Genomic DNA, 17,801 nt, shown 5'->3' on the forward strand with positions numbered 1-17,801 from the left:
CCTGGACTCGGTGCTGGGGAATCAAGCCCAGCATGCGTCATTTATGCCGACCCAGGTGGTCTGCTACTGCACCCGGGCAGTCAGGGTGAGGAGCAGGCCACGTCTGCTGCCCCCTTACGCCGCCCCAGGGAAGCACTGGGCTCCGGGCCCCCAGCATTGCAGGAGGGCCAGAAGGGAGGGAAGGTCTCGTTCCTCTGATTCAGTGGCTCTCCACTTTGGCTCCATTTCAGAGTCACTTGGGTGCTTTTAAAAGTCATCGTGCCCCACCCGATTAAATTAGGATTCCTGGGGGGCTGGCTCAGGTGTTGGGGATTTTTAGAGCTCCCAGGTGATTCCAGCGGGCAGTCAAGAAGGGGGACCACTGCTGTATGCCTTAGCCCGGCTGGAGGGTGACAACTGCAGACTGTGGTTTCAGTGCTATTTTCCCAATTCTCTGCAGGAAGGGCCCAGTAGAAGCAAAGTCGGAGTGCCAGGAGACAGAAACGAAGCCAGCGCCTGCCGAAGTCAAGACGGTCCCCAACGACGCCACACAAACAAAGGAGAACGAGAGCAAAGCATGATGGGTGACAAGAAATGAGCAGATCAAAGTAAAAGTGACACCACAGCTTCACCAGAGCATTCCCAATATCTCACACACGCACACATGCACACACACGCACACACATCTCATTCCTCTAGTGTCTTTTGCCTTTAAAAAAAAAAAAAACTAAACAGATAAACATGGGATCTCCTTTTTGTAGGTTTATAGAAAGGGTTCCTTTGCTGCGCGCACTCACTTGTAAGAAAATGAGACAAAAAGGTTAAACCCATAGCCAAACTAGGACACTCTGTTCCCTGAAACCATTTAAGAATCAAACAAAAGGACCCCAAATTAAGAATCTAGGAAGCTCAGAAAAAAAAAAATCTAGGTTCAGGAAGACCGCACTTGGTGTTGCCCAATTGGCACAGACCAGTTTCAGAGAAATACTTCCAGGCACTAAGACTAACGAATGAACAAAGTCCAAGTTTATTTTTATACTTTGAGTCGAGTTTGAACTCTGTAAAGCCCCATAAATAAGTTATAATTTCTGTTCACTTTGTATTTGTTCAGTATGCAAAGTGTGTCCCCCTTGCTAGCTGAATTCAATTCCCACGTAGACTCCCGTTTTGTAGGAAGAATGCCAAATCGCAACTTCTGGGGGGGAGATCTCGGTTTGCAATATTCTGATTTCTTTTTCTTTCCTTTTCTTTTTCATTCTTTTTTTTTTTCCTTCCTTTCTGCCAACTTTGTTTTCCAATGTTTACAAGTTGACAAATGTTTGACTTTGGTTGTGTTTAAATGTCCGTGTAAAATCGCTGCCTTTTTTTTTTTTTTCCTTTAAGTTACAAACACTGCCTGGAGGCGGGTAGGGTCATCACAGGCTTGCTTTCGCACGGGACAACTTTACAAAATATGATTGTTTACAGTGGCTCTTCCCCCCACACACACCCCCTCCACTTTCTGATTTGAAATTTTTGCCTGTGTGCAATTCAGGTGAAAACCCATCTCGTTCTGGAGTGGTTTTGGTTTTTTTTGGGTGGGAGGGTTGGTTCTCAGTTCTTTTTGTATTTCCTTGGGAGTTAGAGACCACTTTCTGATTAGCCACCACCTGCCTGTATCTGTGGAAAAGGGTCTGCCCCCACCCCCAGGCGTCCATGTCCTTCCTTTTGAAGGACTCCTTAGGCTTTGTTGAATGAAGCAGAGAAGATTGTATAGTTGGGGCTGGTCTTGGTGAACACACATTTTTACCCCAAACATCCCCTTTTTGTAGAAAGCCAAACAAAATATATACACACAATTTCCTTTTGAGCCCAGAATCTAGATTTGAGCGGAAGAGCATTTGTGCTTCAGGGAATTAGTGTCTTTTTTTGGAAATCTGTTGAAGTAAAGTAACATCGGCCTTCTGTTCACTTAGGCAGCATTTATAGAAACAAAAGAGAGAGAGAAAAAAAAAAAAGAAAACAACCTGCTGTCTGGAGTCATAAACACAACTTTCCTGGATTGGAAACCAAGTGGGGGGAAAAATACAGAAACTTAAAGGGGGATGGGAGGGGGGAGAAGGGAAAAGCCAGCCCTTTGTATAGAAATTTTGCTTTCTTTTATCATTCTACTTTAGAAACTGCAAGCTTGTGCACTGTGGATGCGTGAATATTTTAGTGTGAAACGTGTTTTTGTCATAGTATTGAAATAAAATTTCAACATAGTTTGGTTGTGGAAGGTATAGCAGATAGTTCAGAAAAAAAAAATATTCAGGAAACAAAAATAACTCTTAAAAGGAATTAAAGCCTTTAAACAAAGAAAATGAAATTAAAGCAATGATGATGACACTGATAATGCTAAGGAAACAGCAATTCAGCCCTCCGGCATGCGTTCCTGTCCCAAGGTACAAAACAGCAAGAGGTTAGGGTGGCCAGACCGCCCCTGAGTCCGTCCCATGGGCCATCCACCCCCATGTTCTGACATTTCTGCAGTCTGATCCGTGGTGATCCGCTACGATTATAATTTCAAACTGTGAAAAATAATGGTCTTGTCATTTGCTAAATGTGGGGTTATTTTGCATTTTCTCAGCTCCTGGGGATGGAAATGGAGGAGCCAGTGTACCCAGCTCTGGCCCCCTTGATTGTAGGGCCTTTGCACAAATCTCTGGTTTCAAATGCACAGGCCCTCAGGCACGAGTAATGAACGCGCAGACAGTTCTTAGAGCACACAGAAGAATAGGAGCTCCTGGGGGTCTGAGATAGGAGGACCCAGCAGGGCGTGGGGGGCCCTTCCCACTGCTGGGCTGTCCACGGACTCAGCTGTTCATCTTCTGATGGCTGTGGTACTGACTACCCAAGCCAAGCCCACACTATCCCTCATTGAGACTGTGCATCTCATGCCAAGTGGTTGGGCCAGATGCAACAACCTGGGCTCTGATGGTTTGGAAGAGGAAAAGGTATAGCCGACCCTCAAGTAACCCGGCCCAGGGCAGCTGATCCTCCCCACCATCACCCACCCAGAACCGGCTCCGCCATCAACTGGCACCAAGACTCTGCCCACCTTTTGGTCTGCCTCTCTCATTATACATAGATTTGTCTCTGCACGCATGAGCTTTCCTTTCTTTTAAAAAAAAAAAAAATTAAAAATACTAAAAAAAGCAAAACAACAAAAACAAAACAAAAAAAGAGCAAAAAGCTTTCTCTAAAATCAAAGAGAGAGTCACTTTATTTTCAAGATGTTCTATCTTTTATGTTAAGAGATAAAAGCTTATAGTTTTCCTTTTTTAATTTTTTGAAGGCGGGATCAACTCTACCAGTTTGCAGTGTGTATGTGTCTATATGTGTATGTGCCATACATATGTATTCACGTAACCAGCGGCATGGCCACGTTCTGCGGGAGGGGGCGCACCCTGTGCCACATGCAGGTCTCTGAGTCCTGGGGGGCCGTAGTGTACGTAGTGCAGCTTCTGAAGTGGGACCGTTTTCACACTTTTCTATGGAGCCCTTCCGTCCCGGGCTGTCACTCGAGGCTGTCTGTCTGGATGGTGGTTTTCAGACCTCCATGAACATCCCTACCCAGCATTCCGTACTTCGGGGGCCTTCTCTCTTGTTATAAACTTTTTACCGAGTGAAACATCGATACCACCTTTGTTTCCATTCTCACTGGTGTAAATACTGAGTACTAACTGAGAATTTTGACTTTGCATTCTGTCAGAATACTTGTGTTCAATAAAAATTGAAAGAAAAGAAAAATGATGATGGTCCATCTGGGCTTTATTTCGATTCAGTGCAAGTCTGCCACATGAATCATAATGTGGAAATGCCAATTGTTTGGCTTTTTTTTTTTTTCTGTCCTTGTGAACAAGGTCTGTTAAACCCAGTGTCTTGAGTTCATGTGGCCTGAAGGATGGTGTCCCTCAGGCTGATAGAGGAATCCTCATTTTAGAATGGCAGTCATCAGAAGATTTCATTCAAGTCCTGGTTCTGCCATGTCCTTGTTCACTTTGGAAGAGTTCTTTAATTTCCCCAAGACTCAGTTTCCCCTTTTGGCAAACAGAAGATTCCAAGCTCGTAGAGCTGAGGCCCTGGCTAATGAGGGAAGCGATGTTTATGAAAGCAGAGTGTAGTGCTGGTGGCACTCCAGGGGTGTGAGAGCATCAAACCCAGTTGGAATAACAATCTGAACTGGAGCGCCACGGTTTCAACAAGGAGGCAGACACATGAAGCTTATTCCAGAATACATGATTCCTCTCCTCTCCCTGTCTTTACCATACTGCTCAGCCCTTGGAGTTTATTAAAGTCTCTGAGATAGATAGAGTGAAGGAAACTTCAGAATTCTCTTGCCTGTGCTGCTGTCCAGCTGTGCTGGGAAGAGCAGAGAGTTGGAATTACCTATTAGACTTCGGAGTTGGAAGTCCCTGGAGCAGAGCAGGTCCCAGGGCCAGCACTAGGGTGAGGCAGGTGAGTGAAACTTGTAGGGAGGAAGATGTAAGGAGGCCCTGTCTCAGGGCCAGTCCTGCACCTGCACGGGTCTGAGCACCTCCTTCCTTTGTGTCCTACATGCTCATCTCTAGCCCCAGCCTGGGGTGGTATCTTCCTCTGGGGTAGTGTCTGCCTCTGCCCCCAGGAGTTGGCCCTTCACTGGCCCTGGAGCCTGTTTTAAGGACCCAGAGCCACGTGTATATATGTGATTTCCTGGGCCACCAAAGTCCAGTTGCATATGGCAAGGTAAGGAGTGATCAACAAAAACATCATGAAATGATGACCCTCTCTCTAATGACCCATGGGGGCTTACTTCCAGAGCCTTCCTCCTTCAGGGTCGTCTCCTGCGAGACTCGCCCAGTAAGTATTCACTGAGTGTCTCCAAGATGCTCGGGATACAGCAGTGGAATGTTGGCTGACGTGTGGGGTGCAGCGGACAAGCTCATCGCCAGCATCCAGTTCTCCCTTCCCTCCTTCCAGGCACTTGATAGGTTTGTACTTCTCTGGTCACACAGAGCAGGCATGGCTGTATCAGTGGAGTATGAGCAGGGCGGTGCATGTCACTTCTCAGCAGAGCCTCAATGGCCTTTTCCCTTGTCACAGCAATCAGCAAAGCTGCAAGTGGTGGAAGGGCCACCACCTGGGCCCAGAGTGAGGGGTACACAGATGGCATGATGGACACGGAGAATGCATGAGGGGTAACCCCAATGGCGATCTCTGGTGAATGTTTAATAACCGGCCCTCCAAGGGAGGAAGACGAAGGGATGCATATACACGTGGTGTGTGTTTATCATAAACTTAACTGAGACAAAGAATGCAATTCACAAGTGATATACCATACTCCGTGTTGAAATTCTACATATCCATAGGATACAGAACATTTTGGTACATTTTTGCCGCACTCTTGTATAGAACCAACCTGCAGTTGCATGAGTTGGTAAGTGGAATTCCAGCAAGAGCATCGGTTGCTAACATTCATGGGTCAGATGGAAGTGGAGCACCGGGAGATCCGTGTGTTGGACCTTCACTTGCTCATCAGTGGTGTGAGTTTTGAATACTAGAGCAAGGCCTCGATGTTTTGTGCTAGCCACAGTGGGATGGCTATGCATAGGGCACAGTCCTAAGCTTAATCTACATCATAAGTATTTCCCCATCACTCTCAAGTCTACACAACCAAAACCAAGCAAACAAACAAAAACCTATTTGTGGCACTCTCTGCTCTCAATGGTGTGTAAATACTCCCAGCATGGCTGGTTTGAGCATGTCCTCGCTCACCAGAGGCTCGCGGAGAGATCCACTTCATCATACAGCCTACTCCCCCCGTAAGGATAAAAGACCACCTAAAGATCCTCAAGCTCAGAGAAAACAGCGATATCAAGCAATAACAACAATAAGCTATCGATATATGTTCGTAAGAGTAAAATGTAGTAAAATAATTGAGAAATGATACATTTGGGGTACTTAATGCCTTCACTTTAAACACAATTTTGTTGATTGTAGGTTTATGGAGTTAAACTTTTAATAACATCTGGCTCGTATTTATGAAAACATAATGATTCTCTCAAGCCAGTAAAGGCTGGCTCCTGCAGACACTTGGATAGCCCTTATGTTATAAGCCACTTAGCCTTAGTTAGGATCTGTTACTAAAGCATGACTTAGTCTGTCATGAATAAACAGGGAGGGGTAAGTGGCACCAAGAGCAAATCAAGGTCAGTAGGTGATCAGGGTCCTCCTCTCTGAAAAGGGGACATTTGAGCAGTGACCTGAAAAAAGGTACTAAAACACAGGACTATCAGAGCAAAGATACCTCAGGTAGAGAGAACAGCTAGTTCAAAGGTCCTGAGGTGGAGACTGCTTAGAGTGTCTGAGGAAGAGCAAGAAGGCCAGTGTGGCTGGAGCAGAGAACAATGGAGGGGATGGGGCAGAGGTTCCCATGAGCCAGATCACAGGGGGTCCTCAGACAACTGCAAGAATTTTGGCTTTTTCCTTCAAGTGAGGTGGAAAGCCAGAGGGAAATTTGGAGCAGAAGCCTGATAGGACTTGATTTTTGAGACAATCGTTTTTGGCTGTTGGTTGGAGAACAGACTGCTGAAGGGCAAGAGAGGACGTGAGGATGCCAATAAGGAGGCAAAAATCTAGATGGGACAAGACAGCGTGCTTGGACAACCGGCTTCCAGCCAAGTGTGGGCAATGGCCAGCTTCTGGCAAGCTCCCGAAGGGGAAGCCAGCAAGACTGGATAATGGATCGGATGTGGGGTTTGAGGAAATCATCAAAGGTGACTCCCAGATTTGGGGCCTAAACAATTAAAAGGATGGAGCCACCATCTACTTTCTAAGAAACAGTGAAGACGAAGCAGCTGGGTGGGGGCATGCAGAATTTGGTTCTGGATAAGCCTGAGATGCCTGTGAACACCCTCGTGGAGATCTGGAACAGGCTGAAGTACAAGAGGTCCAGTCCACAAACACAGAGGAGCTGTCGCATGGAGCTCGTATCTGAAACCCCGGCACTTTGTGAGATGAGCAAGGAAATGAAAATGGATTTAGAAGAGGAGAGAACTAAGCAAAAACCCAGAAAAGAACACTGCAGGCAGCTCTCTGCCGAGGAGAATCATGGGAAAATCCTGCTGTGCCATTTGCAGCCTCACATCAGAGGATCAGGGTGAGAGAGGCAGGGACACCCTAACAGAATTCGCCTCCACCCATCCTGCTGCCTGGCACACAGGGTTATGGCTCAAGAGTCTAGAGGATAGATTCTGACTTGCAGCTACAAAAAGATGCCCTGAAACACTTGCCAGGCTGGTGTTCACCTGCTCACTGCCGCTCCAGTGAGGGCCCACTGTGGCTGGGGAGACCCTCCATCCCCACTTCCTCCCACGGGGTATTCAGAAACACTCCAGTAAGGTCGCCTGAGAGGACGGCCTTATGTGACCACAGCCCCAGCCTCACCGCTAGGGCTAGGCGCAGGCAAGGTAGGACGCATCTGGGTGAGAAGAGTTGCTCCCAGCATGGTCATATGAATCTCACACATAAATCTCTACCCCAGAAGCTCTGGTCTCATGGAAGGCGAGCTTGGGTGGCCATAGCTGAGTCATGTAGGAAGTCTCATTGACTTTTATCCAGTGGTCTGGTGGCCACCAATCCACTGGCCCCACTTTACACAGAATGAGTTGGACAGAAGGTGAATTTTATCATACAAACCCCCTCTTTCCCCCATCTTCCCAAGAAGATCTTTAGGAACTCCCAACTACACTCAGGATCAAATGCAGAGTCCTTAACAAAGCTCACTAAAGCCATCTTGGCCACTGTCCTGCTCCTTGCTTACTGCTCATTCTTGGCACTCCTCCAAATCATCCTCTGCTCCGGCCCCTGATGTTCTACTACCTAGAGTTGTCTGCCTTCCCTCCCATGTTCCCAGAACTCACACAAACCCTATTTCCTTTCCCTGCAGTGCCTGGGATTGTGAAACATTTTTTACCTATTTTCTGAAAGTGAGCACACGGCTTCTGGTGGTTTTAACAGAGTTTCATACAAGCAGCTCAGCTGCAGAGTTCACATGTGGCGGGAGAGGGTCTCCCTACTGGGGAACCACAGTGGCTGCTGCCCCAGCCCCTGATCGTGGGCTGCCATACCCCTCTCCCTCCTCTAGGCTGGGACAGTGTTTGGCCAGTGAGTAGCAGCTCTACAATGGAGGCAGGCTGGGACCACTTGGATTAGGGGGCCCTGAAAGGCAGAAACAGGATACCCCATGTCTGCCTCTCAAAAGCACAGTTAGCTGGTAGACAAAGCTGACCCAGCACAACCAGGGATGCTCCTTTCTTGGCGTTTTCCCTAAGGGGGAAATCGATAGATTGGGAGGCTGGGAAGAGCAGACAAGAGGCAGGAGAACAGGAAAGTGTGATTGGCAAAGGGTCTGCTGGTCCCCAGGTCTAGGTATCAGGGGGCATTGCTGTGTTCTGTCCTTTTCCTGAGCAGGTAAGCCCAGAGCTGACTGTGAACTCCAGCTCAGAACAAGGTGACCCACAAGGAACTGTGTGTTTAGAGTACTTCCCACCACCATGGCTGTCAACAGCCTGCTGGAAACATGGAGGCGAGCATGAGGAACAAAACTGCGAAGACCTCAAGGGATGATGGGATGAAACTTCCCCAGGGAGCCACGATCTGGAGCCCAGGACCCCACCTACAAGTCCTGTCATGCTCCTGCTGAGGGAAGAAAGAAAGCAGGTCTGTAGCCAAGGAGAAGGTCACCAGCCTACCCTGTGGCCTACGCTGGGAAGTCAGCAGCCGCCCTACACCCTGGCCCCACTAGGACAAGCCCCTGCAATGACCCTCTCTGCAGGCCTCTGTGTCTCCAGGGATACAGTAGGGACTGCATGTTCTGGATCACAGCCCCTGGATCCCTGGACTTCGGATCTGGGGTGTGGCGTTCCATGACAGTTGTCTTCAGCCAGCACCTGGAGACGCACACACGGAGGCCCAGCTAAGGGCTGTGGCAGAACTCCTTCCCCTCTGGGCGGTTCTGCGGGCCCACACAGACAAGAAGTGCTAGAAACACAGTGGAGGGTCTGCATGTCAGCAAGACACCTCCCAAGGCTCAGCACACTTCAGCACACACACCTAAGGCAGACAAGCACCCCATATGAGCCCAGCCGACCAAGCAGATGAGCAGCCCAGATGAGGTCCCGCCACAGGGACCCCTGTCAACTATGCTCTCTGCAAATACAACTGCTGAAGTAGATGCTGAGAGGGGTGGGCTCAGAGGAGAGCATTTGAGAGAGAGAGAGAGAGGAAAGAAATAAAGGGAGGGAGGGAGGGAGGGAGGGAGGGAGGAAGAAAAAAGGAAGGAAGGAAGGGGGAGGGAGGGAGAGGAAAGGAAAGGGAAAAGGAAAGAAAGAAAAGAAAAAGAAAGGAAGGAAGGAAGGAAGAAAAGAAAGGAAAGACAGAGGGCAGGAAGGAAGGAGGGAAGGAGGGAAGGGAAAAGAAGAGAAAAGAGGAAGGAATGGAAAAAAGAGAACAAAATAAAAGGAAAGAAAGGAGGAAGGAAGGAAAAAGAAAAGAGGGAAGGAGGAAGGAAGGAGAGGGAGGGGGGAGGGGAGAAAAAAGGGAAGGGAAGAGAAAAGAAGAAAGAGAGAGGGGCACCTGGGTGGCTCAGCAGGTTAAAGCCTCTGCCTTTGGCTCAGGTCATGATCCCAGGGTCCTGGGATTGAGCCCCGCATCGGGATCTCTGCACCACGGGGAGCCTGCTTCCTCCTCTCTCTCTGCCTGCCTCTCTGCCTACTTGTGATCTGTCTGCCAATTAAATAAAATCTTAGAATTAAAAATAAAAGGAAGAGAGATAGAAAGAAAGAAAAAGAGAGAGAAACAAACAAAAAAATGAATGGCAGAAAGAGAGAAGAGGAGCAAGATGGCGGAGGAGTAGGAGACTAAATATCATCAAGTCCCAGGAGTTCTGCATGATAGTTATCAACCATTCTGAACACCGACAAACTCAACAGAAGATCAAAGAGAAGAGCAGCAATTCTAGGAACAGAAAAGCAACCACTTTCTGGAAGGTAGGATGTGTGGAGAAGTGAATCCGAGGCGACAGATGGGAAGATAGACCGCAGGGGGAGGGGCCGGCTCCCGCCAAGCAGGAGAGCAGCAGAGCACAGGATCAGAACTTTCAGAAGTCTGCTCCACAGGGGGACATTGCTCCAGAGGCTAAGCAGGCGGTGGAGCTCTTGTGGGGTCTCTGAAACACCAGGGGTGTCTGAGGGTGGCAGAGCTCCCAGGTAACCCAGGTATCAGAGCGGGGAAGCCGCTGCAGAGACAGAGGCAAGGAAGGGGCTCTCAGCTCAGGGTTACCTTAAACCATGATCCGAGACACAGTCAAACCCCTGCTCTTGGAATAGGGACCCCACAAGTGACAGATCTAGGGAGACACTCACCTTCCTACTCCGGGAGGAGCAGCGCAGGAGCACGCTGCAAGAATCTGCTGGGTTTGGAGACTCCAAACAGGGCCAGCGGCAGAGACAGAGACACTCAGTCACAAGCTGGGTCAGTTCAGAGCGCAGCCGGAGACCAGGGAGACGGGAGGGACTGATGGCTTTTTTCTGAGGGCGCACTGAGGAGTGGAGCCCTGAGCTCTCGGCTCCTCCTGGCCAGACTGGGCAGCTGCCATCTTCATTCCCGTCCTCCAAAGAGGTATGGAAAGTGATCAGGGAACAAAAGCTCCCCAGACCAAAACTGTGTAGATTACTTAGCCTAGCCCCTGGCAAGGGCAGTGCAATTCCGCCTCGGGCAAAGACAGGTGAAAATCACTGCAACAGGCCCCACTCCCAGAACATCCAGCCAAGACCAAGTTCACAGATCAATGAGAACAGCAAAACTCCAGCATTAAGGGAATAGAGCACATAGAATTCATGGCTTTCTCCCCATGATTCTTTAGTCTTTCAAAGTTAATTTTTTTTTAACTTTTTAAAAATTTACTTGTTTATTTATTTGACAGACAGAGATCACAAGTAGACAGAGAGAGAGGGGGTAAGCAGGCTCCCCACTGAGCAGAGAGCCCAATGCAGGGCTTGATCCCAGGACCCTGAGATCATGACCTGAGCCGAAGGCAGAGGCTTAACCCACTGAGCCACCCAGACGCCCCTAAAGTTAAATTTTTTTAGTTTTATTTTTTCTTATTCCATTTTTAAAATTTTTCCTCTTTCCTATTTCAACCTTTTTAAACTATTTTATCTTAACAATACCCTTTTAAAAGTATTTTTAAGTTTTCATTGTTATTATCATATTCTATCCCTTCATTATATTTAACCTTACATTTTGTATTTAACCTTATTTTTTATATACATAGAGGTTCTTCTTTCTTTAAAATCTTGGGATACAGGTTATTCTAACAGACCAAAATATACCCTAACTCTAAATATAATTTCAACTATATAACTCAAAATATACCCTACACTCTAGCACACTGCTTTGTTCTAGTCTCCAGCCTGATTACATTCTTTTTATTTTTCAACCAACTTCTTATCAATTCCTTTTAGAATCTTTTTAAGATTTTATTTATTTATTTGTCAGAGAGAGAAAGAGAGAGAGAGACAGCACAAGCAGGCAGAGTGGCAGGCAGAGGCAGAGAGAGAAGCAGGTTCCACGCTGAGCAAGGAGCCTGATGTGGGACTCGATACCAGGATCCTGGGATCATGACCTGAGTCAAAGGCAGCAGCTTAACTGATTGAGCCACCCACACATCCCTAGAATCTTTTTAAATTCTCATCTTTACAGTCATATTCCATCCCCTCATTGTGTTTACCCGTATTTGTGTGTGTGTGTGTGTGTGTGTGTGTGTGTTTTTCTCTTTCTTTACAATTTTGGGAGGCAGTTTCTTCTAACAGACCAAAATACACCCAAAATCAAGTGTGTGTCTCTGTTCTATTCATCAGTGTAATGTTATATATATATATTTTTTTTTTCTTTTCTCCTTTCTTCTCCCCTGATTTGGTTAATATATATTTTTCTGGGGAGGTTGCTACTCTTTTAGTATTTTGTTCTCTCATTCATCTATTCTTATTTGGATAAAATGACAAGGCAGAAAAACTCAACAAAAAAAAAGAACAAGAGGCAGTACCGACAGCTAGGGACCTAATCAATACAGACATTACCAAGACATCAGAACCAGAGTTCAGAATGATGATAATCAAGGTGCTAACTGGGATCAGAAAAAGCATGAAAGATTAACTAGAGAATCTTTTTCTGGAGAAACAAAAGAACTAAAATCTAACCAAGTTGAAATCAAAAAAGCTATTAATGAGGTGCAATAAAAAATGGAGGCTGTTACTGCTAGGATAAATGAGGCAGAAGAGAGAATTAGTGATATAGAAGACCAAATGATGGAGAATAAAAAAGGTGAGAAAAAGAGAGACAAACAAACTACTGGACCATGAGGGGAGAATCTGAGAAATAAGTGATACCATAAGATGAAACAATATTAGAATAATTGGGATCCCAGAAGAAGAACAAAGAAAGAGAGGGTCAGAAGGTATATTGGAGCAAATTATAGCAGAGAATTTCCCTAAACTGGCAAAGGGAACAAGCATCAAAATCCAGGAGGCACAGAGAACCCTCACCAAAATCAATAAAAACAGGTTCATACTACATCATCTAATAGTGAAATTTAAAAGTCTCAGTGACAAAGAGTAAATCCTGTACGCAGCTCTGGACAAGAGGTCTGTAACATATAATGGTAGAAATATTAGAGTGGCAACAGACCTAACCACAGAGACCTGGCAGGCTAGAAAGGACTGGAATGATATATCCAAGAATACTACATCCAGCTAGGCTGTCATTGAAAATAGAAGGAGAGATTAAAAAGCTTACAGGACAAAAAAAAAAAAAAAAAAAAACTAAAAGTATTTGCAAACACCAAACCAGCCCTACAGGAAAAAGTGAAAGGGGTCCCCTAAGCAAAGAGAGAGCTTACAAGTAACAGACCAGAAAGGAACAGAGACTTTATACAGTAATAGTCACCTTACAGGCAATACAATGGCACTAAATTCAAATCTTTCAATAGTTACCCTGAATGCAGTGGGCTAAATGACCCAATCAAAAGACACAAGGTATCAAAAAATAAATAAATGAAAAAAAGTTTTAAAAGACACAAGGTAGGGGCGCCTGGGTGGCTCAGTGGGTTAAGCCACTGCCTTCGGCTCAGGTCATGATCTCAGGGTCCTGGGATCGAGTCCCGCATCGGGCTCTCTGCTCAGCAGGGAGCCTGTTTCCCTCTCTCTCTCTTTCTCTGCCTGCCTCTCCGTCTACTTGTGATTTCTCTCTGTCAAATAAATAAATAAAATAAAAATCTAAAAAAAAAAAAAAAGACACAAGGTATCAGAATGGGTTAAAAAAAAAAAAAAGACCCATCAGTATGCTATCTGTAAGAAACTCATTTTAGACCCAATGACACATGCAGATTTAAAGTGAGGGGGTAGAAAACCATTTATCATGCTAATGGACATCAAAAGAAAGCTGGGGTGGCAATTTTTATATCCGATAAATTAGATTTGAAGCCAAAGACTATAATAAGAGATGAGGAAGAACACTATGTTATACTTAAGGGGTCTGTCCAACAAGAGGATCTAACAATTTTAAATATCTATGCCCCTAACATCAGAGCACCCAAGTATATAAACCAATTAAAAACAAAATCAAAGAAACACATCAACAATAATAGTAGGGGACTTTAACATTCCCCTCACTGAAATACACAGATCATCTAAGCAAAAGATCAACAAGGAAATAAAGGCTTCAAATAACACAGTGGACCAGATGGACATCACAGATATATTTAGAACATTCCATAGCAAAGCAACAGAATACACATTCTTCTTTAGTGCACATGGAACATTCTCCAGAATAGATCACATCCAGGGTCACAAATGAGCTCTCAACTGGTAAACTGGTACCAGAAGATTGGGATCATTCCCTTCATATTCTCAGACCACAGTGCTCTGAAGCTAGAACTCAATCACAAGAGGAAATTTGGAAAGAACCCAAATACAGGCAGAGTAAAGAGCATCCTTCTAAAGAATGAATGGGTCAACCATGAAATTAAAGAAGAATTGAAAAAATTCATGGAAACAAATGATAATGAAAACACAACAGTTTAAAATCTGTGGGACACAGAAAAGGCAGTCCTGAGAGGAAAATATATAGTGATACAAGCCTTTCTCAAGAAACAAGAAAGGTCTCAAATATACAACCTAACCCTACACATAAAGGAGCTGGAGAAAGAACAACAAAGAAAGGCTAAACCCAGCAGGAGAAGAGAAATTATAAAGATCAGAGCAGAAATCATGAAATAGAAACCAAAGAAACAATAGAACAAATCAATGAAACTAGGAGCTGGTTCTTTGAAAGAATTAGTAAGATTGACAAACCCCTGGCCAGACTTATCAAAAAGAAAAGAGAAAGAACCCAAATAAATAAAATCATGAATGAAAGAGGAGAAATCACAACCAACACCAAAGAAATACAAACAATTATAAGAACATATTATGAGCAACTATATGCCAGCAAATTTGACAATCTGGAAAAAATGGATGCATTCCTAAAGACATATAAACTATCACAACTCAACCAGGAAGAAATAGAAAACCTGAACAGACCCATAACTAGTAAGGAGATTGAAACACTCATCAAAAATCTCCCAAAAAACAAGAGCCCAGGGCCGCTTCCCAGGGGAATTCTACCAAACATTTCACGAAGAATTAATTCCTATTCTCCTGAAACTCTTCCAAAAAACAGAAATGGAAGAAAAACTTCGAAACTCATTTTATGAGGCCAGCATTACCTTGATCCCAAAACCACACAAGGATCCCACCAAAAAAGAGATAAATATCCACACCAATATCCTCGATGAATACAAAAGCAAAAATTCTCACCAAAATACTAGCCAATAGGATCCAATAGTACATTAAAAGGATTATTCATCACAACCAAGTGGGATTTATTCCTGGGCTGCAAGCTTGGTTCAACATCTATTGGCAAATCAATCAGTGTGATATAATACATCAATAAAAGAAAGAACAAGAACCATATGATATTCTCAATAGATGCTGAAAAAGCATTTGACAAAGTAGAGCATCCTTTCTTGATCAAAACTCTTCACAGTGTAGGCACAGAGGGTATATACCTCAATATCATCAAAGTCATCAATGAAAAACCCACAGCAAATATCATTCTCAATGGGGAAATACTGAGAGCTTTTTCCCTAAGGTCAGGAACACAGAAGGGATGGACTATCACCACTGCTATTCAACATAGTACTAGAAGTCCTAGCCTCAGCAATCAGACAACAAAAAGAAATTAAAGGCATCTGAATCAGCAAAGAAGAAGTCAAACTCTCACTCTTGGCAGATGATACAATACTTTATGTGGACAACCCAAAAGACTCCACTCCAAAACTGCTAGAACTCATACAGGAATTCAATAAAATCTCAGAATATAAAATCAACCCACAGAAATCAGTTGCATTTCTACACACCAACAGCAAGACAGAAGAAAAAGAAATTAAGGAGTCAATCCCATTTACAATTGCACCCAAAACTATAAGATACCTAGGAATAAACCTAACCAAAGAGGCAAAGAATCTGTACTCAGAAAACTATAAAGTACTCATGAAAGAAATTGAGGAAGACCCAAAGAAATGGAAAAACTTTCCACGACCATGGATTGGAAGAACAAATATTTTGAAAATGTCTATGCTACCTAAAGCAATCTACACATTTAATGCAATCCCTATCAAAATACTCATCAATTTTTTTTCAAAGAAATGGAACAAATAATCCTAAAATTTATATGGAACCAGAAAAGACCCCGAATAGCCAGAGGAATACTGAAAAAGAAAACAGAAGTTGACGGCACCACAATTCTAGACTTCAGGCTCTATTACAAAGTTGTAATCATCAAGACAGTATGGTACTGGCACAAAAACAGACACATAGATCAATGGAACAGAATGGATAGCCCAGACATGGACCCTCAACTCTATAGTCAACTCATCTTTGACAAAGCAGGAAAGAATGTCCAATGGAATAAAGACAGTCTCTTCAACAAATGGTGTTGGGAAAATTGGACAGCCACATGCAGAAAAATGAAACTCAACCATTTCCTTACAACACACATGAAAACAGACTAAAAATCGAAGAAGGACCTCAATATGAGAAAGGAATCCATCAAAATCCTTGAGGACAACACAGGCAGGAAGCTCTTCAACCTTAGCCACAACAACTTCTTCCTAGAAGCATTGCCAAAGGCAAGGGAAGCAAGGGCAAAAATGAACTATTGGAACTTCATCAAGATCAAAAGCTTTTGCACAGCAAAGGAAACAGTCAACAAAACCAAAAGACAACAGACAGAAAATACTTGCAAATGACATATCAGATAAAGGGCGAGTATCCAAAAATCTATAAAGAACTTATCAAACTCAACACCCAAAGACAAAAAATCCAATCAAGAAATGGGCAGAGGACATGACCAGACATTTCTGCAAAAAAGACATCCAGATGGCCAACAGACACATGAAAAAGTGCTCCACATCACTCGGCATCAGGGAAATACAAACCAAAACCATAGTGAGATACCACCTCACACCAGTCAGAATGGCTAAAATTAACAAGTCAGGAAACGACAGATGCTGGCGAGGATGTAGAGCAAGGGAGACCCTCCTACACTGCTGGTGGGAATGCAAGCTGATGCAACCACTCCAGAAAACAGCATAGAGCTTCCTCAAAAAGTTGAAAATAGAGCTCCCCTACGACCCAGCAATCGCACTACTGGGTATTTACCCTAAAGATACAAATGTAGTGATCTGAAGGGGCACATGCACCCGAATATTTATAGCAGCAATGTCGACAAGAGCCAAACTATGGAAAGAACCTAGATGTCCATCAACAAATGAATGGATAAAGAAGATGTGGTGTATATATACAATGGAATACTATGCAGCCATCAAAAAAACCCAAAATCTTGCCATTTGCAATGACATGGATGGAACTAGAGGGTATTATGCTAAGTGAAATAAGCCTATCAGAAAAAGACAATCATATGATCATATTATCTCTCTGATATGAGGAATTTGAGATGCAGGCAGGGGGTCAAGGAGGGTGGGGACGGAGAAAATAAGACCAGAAGTGCCCAGGGAGGGAGACAAACCATAAGAGACTCTTTTTTTTTAAGATTTTTTTTTTTTTTAATTTATCAGCGGGGCGGTGGGGAGAGCGAGCACAGGCAGACAGAATGGCAGGCAGAGGCAGAGGGAGAAGCAGGCTCCCCGCCAAGCAAGGAGCCCCATGTGGGACTCGATCCCAGGACGCTGGGATCATGACCTGAGCCGAAGGCAGCTGCTTAACCAACTGAGCCACCCAGGCATCCCGGAGACTCTTAATCTCAGGAAACAAACTGAGGGTTACTGGAGAGTGGGCTGGGGGAGGGATAGGATGGCTGGGTTATAGATATTGGGGAGGGTATGTGCTACGGTGAGTGCTGTGAATTGTGTAAGACTGATGATTCACAGACCTGTAACCCTGGGGCAAATAATACATTATGTGTTAATAAAAAGAAAGGAAGGAAGAAAGAAATAGAGGGATGGAGGGAGGAAGGCAAAAGTCTTTAAAGGGAAAGTCTTTAAAGGGAAAAGGGTTTAAATTGGCTGTAAATTTGGTATCAGTGTAAACATTCAAAAAATTTGTGATGTTGACATCGATAGTTTTAACATTCTAAGCACTTAACAAATATTTACTCTGTTGGTGCTTGTAATAATTCTATGAAAGAACTATTAGTATTAACCC

General features: G+C 44.5%; 1 protein-coding gene and 1 long non-coding RNA gene across 16 annotated transcripts in view; one reads left to right on the forward strand and one right to left on the reverse strand.

Moving 5' to 3' along the window:
- NCAM1 (neural cell adhesion molecule 1) overlaps nucleotides 1-3,750 on the forward strand; it is a 297,158-nt gene extending 293,408 nt beyond the window's left edge. For all 12 annotated transcript variants that reach the window (XM_082682573.1, XM_082682580.1, XM_082682581.1 and 9 more), the window contains one exon: nucleotides 440-3,750. In XM_082682573.1, coding sequence (XP_082538699.1) covers nucleotides 440-560 — 121 coding nt within the window. In that variant the 3' untranslated portion in view covers nucleotides 561-3,750. The remainder of the gene's footprint in view (nucleotides 1-439) is intronic.
- LOC309840493 overlaps nucleotides 1-17,801 on the reverse strand; it is a 45,122-nt gene that overhangs the window by 14,470 nt on the left and 12,851 nt on the right. The gene's annotated exons all lie outside the window — the stretch shown is intronic.

Source organism: Mustela nivalis, assembly GCF_964662115.1.
Source record: "Mustela nivalis genome assembly, chromosome: 9".
Lineage (NCBI taxonomy): Eukaryota > Metazoa > Chordata > Mammalia > Carnivora > Mustelidae > Mustela > Mustela nivalis.